General features: G+C 34.5%; 1 protein-coding gene across 1 annotated transcript; it reads left to right on the forward strand.

Moving 5' to 3' along the window:
• Positions 1-1,247: 1,247 nt before the first annotated feature.
• LOC123532197 (uncharacterized) lies at positions 1,248-7,669 on the forward strand. Its single transcript, XM_045313566.2, has 2 exons — positions 1,248-2,599; positions 5,983-7,669. The coding sequence occupies exons 1-2, from the start codon at positions 2,021-2,023 to the stop codon at positions 6,175-6,177; spliced, it is 774 nt and encodes a 257-aa protein (XP_045169501.2). The 5' UTR covers positions 1,248-2,020; the 3' UTR covers positions 6,178-7,669.
• Positions 7,670-8,020: the final 351 nt, after the last annotated feature.

Consider the following 8,020-nt stretch of genomic DNA (forward strand, 5'->3'; position numbering starts at 1 on the left):
TTGTTAAGAAAACAGTTACTGAATTTTAGCAATAGTTGGAATGGAAAAAATGTAGATCGATAAAAATATTTTTTACAGGTGATTGTGTGTTAACTAATGACGACTCCTTATTAAAATGATGCTTATTTGTAACAAAAAACATTTCTGACTTTTTAAAGTATTGTACACATTAGAAAAAATAGCCAAGATTTTTTTCAATGTCAGTTCAAGGAAATTCTGTTCCTTTAAACTTTCACATATTGGAATATTTTGACTTTCTTTCCAAACTTTCATAAAGTGTTACAAAGTTTGCCTGCTTCTGTTAGACTGTCAAGAACACATGATGTCAGGACATAGAGTGCAAACAGAAGTATTAAAGAAATTGAAATACATTGTATACAGTAGCTTTATCTTTTCCATTTGATCAAACCTGGCAATGAAAGGTTTTTGTTTGTCGTTGAACAACTGCTATTGAACAAGACTAGATTTTTTTATCTTTACCTTTTGAACAAAATATAGAAGTGTATTGAACACAAAGTTAATAAATTTTATTGTTGTGCACTCTTTAAGTTGTGACCACTCCATTTCTTGCCACACACAAGTGCATTACATAATGCCTGCATGTACTTCCCTGAATGAATGGGTTACATCAAGTCTTGAAACTGCAAAGCATTGCCCCCATCAGTCCTCTCAGTACTTTGATTTAAATAGCGTGGGAGTGAACCGCACGTTATCAGTTAGGGTTTTTAGTTTTCCAATTCTTTCAAGTGCCATATCATTGGTAATCATAACTTTCATTAAGATTATGTAATTAAGATGAAAAGGTATCAATATGAATATTTATTATTATGAACAGAAATTAAAATGTATAGTACTTGATATAAATGGTAATAAAGTCAGCCACTCTGTGCGTAGGGAACATAACTGCAAAAGAACTTAAGAGAGTTTTATAAAAATTTGGAGAATATATAGATATTAATGAGAGAAGATGTGAATAGCGCAAAATATTTAATCCTAGCTAAAATTGTTAAGGCCAACATATATGATTTTGTGTATTTATATTTTCTATGTCTTAGTTTCTTTAATGAAAAATAAAAAGAAAATAATAAAGATCATATTTTCATTTACTGATTATATCTCATACAAAATAAAAGAACAAAATCTATCGTTCGGTGTCTTCTTTTTGTATAGGATATATACGGTGGCACAGATGATTATAACTAGCAATTGCTGCGGAACGTGTTAGAATTTATTATATTATATATATGGAGAGGACTTCAATAAGCCTATTGGCTTCTAGTCTAATTCATCTATGTATTTTCTCATCTAAAATGTACATATTGGGAAATAAGTATATGTTTAAAACATGTAGCACCAAATGATGTCATTTTATACTAATTTCTGGCGTTCACTGACCTGACTGGTGTCCACTAAAAATATCTAAAATCAAAAATATCAAAAAGGGGCGTCTTTCTATCATTATTGAATAAAACCACAAGTTACGAATATATTCAATATTGAAAGTTAAAAATGCTCTACGTCAATCATCGACCAACCTCTAGGCCCTACCTGTATCCGGTTCTATTGAAATATGTGTGGACCGAAATCTATAATAAATAAAACAATTTAGAGATGCTGTCATCACATTGTCGGTCAACATTTACTGTCATTCTGCGATGAAATGCTGCTCAGGCCCCGTGTTCACAAAACATTTTTCGGTCTCAGTTGAGTTTGAGTTTGAAATTTTAATATCAGTTTTACTAAATCTACATGGTTAAATTCCAAATGAGACTGGCCATCAGTAGTAAATAGTCACTTGAAAATAGTTATTAACTTCAAATTTAGTTTTAAACATGCTATTTAGATATAAATGAACAATAAAGTTTCATTATCAAACTCAGCTGAGACTGAAAATGTTTTGTGAACACGGGGCCTGGGCATGTTCTGGATAAACAATTCTTAATCTAAATGTATTAGTTTAAATTCCAACCAGCGCAAAAAAATGTATAACGATCACGTACTGAATTAATTGTCGATTTTCATGAAAATGTTTTTTCTATATACTGGATTCTACGGGAAAATGAGAGTGCTTAAACTGGTATTTGTATATTACAACTGTTTTAATATATTTTCAATGGCTGTGATACAATATAAGAAAATTGTTCGGTACACCGGGAATGACAATTTGTACTTTAATACTGATCATATCGTGGACTTGTTAAACGTGGTGAATGCGAGGCGATGCGCGACTTTCTGTGGGCAACGTGCAGAATGTATGTCATTCTTTTATAACAACGCTTTAGAAATCTGCAGGCTTCACAGTGCGGACTATTTTCAAATCAGTGATGGTATCACTGTGCCTAACTGGAAGTTTTATGTAACGGAAGATACGGAATGTCCTGGTTATCTTGGATTTTTTTATGATGAAGCTGGAGAAATGTGTGTGCACGTGGCAACAAATACTTACAAATTTTCCGAAGGTCAACAATACTGCAGTCAGCGGAACGCACGTGTAATATCACTAGAAACTACTAAAAAACGACTAGCGTTTTCAAATTTGATACAGAGACCGGATGTGGCGACATTAATACCCAAACAAGTAATTCTTCTAGGAATACATGTAAGTACATACATCGCACTCTCATTTTATCATCTGAAAATATTTAGTTAATTGTAAAGGTAATGAATCACAGATATATTGTTCTGGAAAGCTCATGCTTATTTGCATCAAACAAGATTGAAATAAACCTGTTTCACAGATATTAACTTTTCTCAGAATGCAATGTTTATTTTATGACATCTTGAAATGACATAGACTCCGCGAGGACTCCGCCTGGTAAGGGAAAATTAGAACTCAGGGTATGCTTTTCATAGCGAGCTCGAAGAGAAGGCCCGAAGGGCCTGCTCGAGAATCGAGCTTTACGTTAACGCAAGTATACTTTCACACTTGGTGATGGATTTGAAAAGTTTTGTCGGAAGTTTTAAAAAAGCGCACCCTAGCGGACTAGTGCTCACAGGAAGTACTTCTTTCCGGAGTGAATACAGAACTTCATTCAATTGCTAAAAATTATTCATCGCTCAACAATAATGAAAGAATGATTTCCAGTTGTTTGAAAAAAAAATATTATTTGCATTTAAAAGATCAAGCATCGGCCAGAAAATGGAAAAAATGTCATTAATATTAAAGCAGAAAGAAACGGGAACGCGGTAATGACGTCACCGTGACACCGGCTCCCATAAATTTTGCAACGTATGATATTCACTGTTATAGGCATGGTGACACTAAATGTAGACTTTTTTTTTCCAAGCGAATGGGTTCTCCTGAATTCTTGTGACTAGTGAATAGTTTCTTTGTGACAAATAAATGATGCATACTATTTTTAGATAAATCCGATTTCTTTGAGCTCGCTTTGAGGCTTTGCCTTAGTTCATATTAGCGAGCTCGAGAATCGAGCTTTACGGTAACGCAAGTATACTTTCACACTTGGTGATGGATTTGAAAAGTTTCGTCGGAAGTTCTTTAAAAGCGCACCCTAGCGGACAGGTGCTCACAGGAAATACTTCTTTCCGGAGTGAATACAGAACTTTATTCAATTACTTAAAATTATTCATCACTCAACAATAATGAAAGAATGATTTCCAGTTGTTTGAAAAAAAATATTAATTTCATTTAAAAGATTAAGTATCGGCCAGAAAATGGAAAAAATGTCATTAATAAGCAGAAAGAAACGGGAACGCGGTATTGACGTCACCGTGACACCGGCTTTCCATAAATTTTGCAACGTATGATATTCACTGTTATAGGTATGGTGACACTAAATGTACACTTTTTCAAGTGAATAGGTTCTCCTGAATTCTTGTGAGTAGTGAATATAGTTTCTTTGTGACAAATAAATTATGTATAATATTTTTAGCTAAATCCAATTTCTTTGAGCTCGCTTTGAGGCTTTGCCTTATTTCATATTAGTTTAAATATAATTCTAATATGCTTGTTTCTGTAGCTTTCGCTAAAATGACGTCACGTCAACGTGCGATGACGTCAATGTTTTTGTTGTGACCAAGAAATAGCGCTACTATATTTTATCTACTGTTTTAGATAAAGGGCATATTAGAATTGAAAAAATGTATAGCAAAATCGTGTTTTACCTAAATTAACACACTCAAAATCGGTTATACGTCGCCAGAATAATTCACTCGGGCTATGCCCTCCAGAAATTATTACGCGGACGTAAATCCTCTTTCCGTGTATTAATAACGTTAAAACACGATTTTTCTATACATTATTTTTTTAAATTGTGAACATCATTTTCTTGCATACCAGACGGGGATTTCTGGTGATTTCACCGGTGCTGGAAAACTCCGGGGTGTAAGATGACTCTCGTGCTGTAAATGACGTATAACGAACTACATATGTACAGAAGATGAGTGTAGTAATAATAACGTTTTTCGTAAAACGGGATCAAAATTAAATACCTTGATAATTCCTCATATTTCCTTATAATATATTTCTCGATTACAAAAAACAACGTTATTTTAAAGAAATAACATAACGTTTCATTGTAGACGATAAAAGAAAACCGGAACTCTTACGTTGTTTTCGTCTTTGTAACGTCATGATGTACTTCCTGTTTACGGACGTAAAGTTCCCGCGCTTTGTTAGTACGCCACTATAAGAAAACAGTGCTATAAGAAAATCATTTGTTTGAATTTATTTTTTACTCTTCTTTGTTGAATATGGTATGCAAGGAAAAGATTATCATCACTGGCTGTAGGTGCAGATGGGAATATCAGGCTCTCGGGTAACTGTTTACGCGGTCACTCGGCTGGAGCCTCGTAACCGCCTAAACAGTTACCCTCGAGACCGGAAATTCCCATCAGCACCTACAACCAGTGAAAGAATTTTATATTACCGAACTAAGATATGTTTTATTCATGTTATGCTTACAGTCTATGCTAACACAGCTTTTTTCATAAATGTTATTATTTTTAGGCCTACATACAATCACAGTAAGAACCTCGTTTAATGTTACATATAGATCTAACGTGAAACAACTGTTAATCAAATTAACGTTGAAAATTACAGAATCCTGTTTAGCTGGTGAACTTTTGCGCGCCGTCCGTCTTGTCTTAGGGCGGCGATGCAAGACACGACGCTCGACAATACGATAAGACACACGATACGACGCTGGTCGTATTATGTTTCGATCGTCTTCTCGCATTGTCGCGTGTAATGTTAGTTTTTTGTCATGCCATCATTTCGTATTATTGTATTGCAAACTTTTTAGGTCGATGCACGACATGCGATACAACCCACGACAAAGCGACACGACAAACAACAGTGCGTAACGACGCGAGACATGAATGTCGGGATGTCATGTGATATTTTAACCCGTCGTAATGTATGTCAAGCGTCGTTTTGTATTATCGATCGTCATATCGCATGACAAACGTCCACCTAGAACAGAACAAACACAACACGACGGGCGACAATGGGACACGCTTCTCGACACACGATATGACGGACGACAATACGTCACGACATCGCGACATCGAGCAAGACGCGCATCTTGCCGCATTATCGTACATCGTGTCTCGCGTCGTGCATGGACCATTAACACAAACACGACATGAACTTAACAGGATTGCGTAGATGCTTACGGTTGAACCAATTCTTTTTGAATCAAAATTGTAAGAAGTTCTTTGTGTCCCCTACATTGATTATCTCCCCTAACGCTACAGTCAGTGCAAATACATGTACCACTTGACCATCGAAAAGAAATTCATATGTATTTTTCTATTTTATTTTTTCGTTTTGTTACCTAAAATAACCTCATATGTCTGAAATAATTATATTTCAATAATTAAAATTTGATATCAACTTTAAAAGAAAACAATTTTAAAAATTACTGTACTTTAATACAAGGGGGAACCACTGCGTATGAGACTGCTGTAGTAAGCAAAGAAATATACTGTTAGAAAAATTATTTCATTTTTTTTTTCAAGAAAACGAACGGCGTCTGGAAGTGGCAGAGTGGAGCAACTTTGAGTGATTCGAACTGGGGTATTGGACAACCATTCTGCCCATCAGGCACAGTCTGTGAATGTGCTGGTCTCCTTATCGAATGGGCCGGGCATACATGGAATGATGATGTGTGCGGAGGTCAGAGATCACTGGTTTGTGAATATGTTGGGAATTAAGGGACACTGCACAGAGTTACTAGAAGAAACACAAATGTTTTGTAAATGTGATTTTAGATAATATAAGGACCCTCTTACACATTCGGCTCTAAGTAAGTGTATAGTCTGTTCCACTGATCTGTCTAGCAATACAAATATATGCGCTGTAGTATAAACGCGTGGAAGAGTCTGAGTGCAACGAACGGTAACTCTGTAAAGGAGATTGTAAAAAGAGTAAGGAACGGTAACCCTGTCAAGGAGTTTAACAAAAACGATTAATGATTAATATCAGTTCGTTAAATTCAGTTTGAAATTTTACCTCTTCTTTACTCTTTGATTATTTATTTTCAGACACTTAACCTTTTTACAGGAAACACTAGAATATATGTAAAAATGATTGACGTCGGCACCTGATTCAATCTCGTCGTGTATAATTTTATTTTATTCAATTCAAGTTGTCTTATACAAAAGCTTTCAACTGGTTACAACAATGAATATCCTGTTTTGTCTATCGAAAAGTATACAAAGATAAGGATTTTATATATTGAACTGAGTGCTAACACTTTTATCATTCTTTAAGGATCCAAAATACCCAACCAGTAGGATGTTTCCCTCTTGTCCACTTTCAAATTGATTCTAGAATTCTATTTTATTGTTTCGTGATGTTTGTATTTCATGTTTGTTCTCTCTATTTTTCCGTCGCTTTGTTCAGTAAACAATACATGTACTAGTACCATTGACCCTCCTTTTGTTGATGTTAACTGAAAATTGATTTGCAGAGTTATGATTTAAAATGTTCTGTTGTTTCAAACACTCCAAGAAAGAATACGTTATATACAGTAAGAAGCAACTGGCCTACTTTTCTCTGAATACAAAAAGGCTTAGTTTGTATACTGAACAAAACAGCTAAATCGCCATTAGTTTGTTTGTTTCAGATTTACTACATTTTGTTCATAATGATCATTACAGTCTGCGCTCAATCGAAAACATGGATCTTTCTATTGTTAAACCTAAAACGAACTACATGTACCTGAAACAAACATTTAGCTACAAAGCTGCACACATATGGAATTCACTTCCTTCTTACATTAAACTTCATAATAATAATATAACTACTTTCAAGCATAATTTAAAGAATTTTCTCTTGTTACAATAGTTTTTAGCAATTAATTACTTGTAATTACAAGATTTTGTTGAATTGATGTTACTGTATTCTATTCCAATAATAATAATATTCATACTATCTTATTATTCAAATCCGGAACTATTTATTATCTTATGGGACAGACTTCCATTTTTGTATGTATCTTAATTGTCATGTATAATCTTTGTGACGCATGGTAATTCTTTTAAAACATAGTTATTGTTACATTACGTTTATTTAAGACTTCTTTAATTTGAGACGTGTTTGTCGAGAAAATTTAAGTAATTCTGATATGTGTATTTTTGTATAAATGTTAAATTATAAATTGACTGTATGATTGTGTGTATGTGTGAATGTATATCAGTTGAAGGCCATAATGGAAATAAGTTGTAAAATATCTGTATTTGTACACTTAGTATGTCACCTTCAGAAAATAAAGTTATTATTATTAGTATTATTATTATTATTGTTTGTTTAGGGTTTAACGCCGTTTTTCAACGGTATTTCAGTCATGTAACGGCGGGCAGTTGACCTAACTAGTGGTCCTGGATTCTGTACCAGTACAAACCTGTTCTCCGCAAGTAACTGCAAACTTCCCCCACATGGATCAGAGGTGGAGGACTAATGATTTCAGACACAACGTCGTTTATCAAATAGTGACGGAGAAAATACGCCCCGCCAGAGGATCGAACTCGCGACCCCGCGATCCGCAGACCGACA

This window comes from Mercenaria mercenaria, chromosome 11 (assembly GCF_021730395.1).
Source record: "Mercenaria mercenaria strain notata chromosome 11, MADL_Memer_1, whole genome shotgun sequence".
Classification (NCBI taxonomy): domain Eukaryota; kingdom Metazoa; phylum Mollusca; class Bivalvia; order Venerida; family Veneridae; genus Mercenaria; species Mercenaria mercenaria.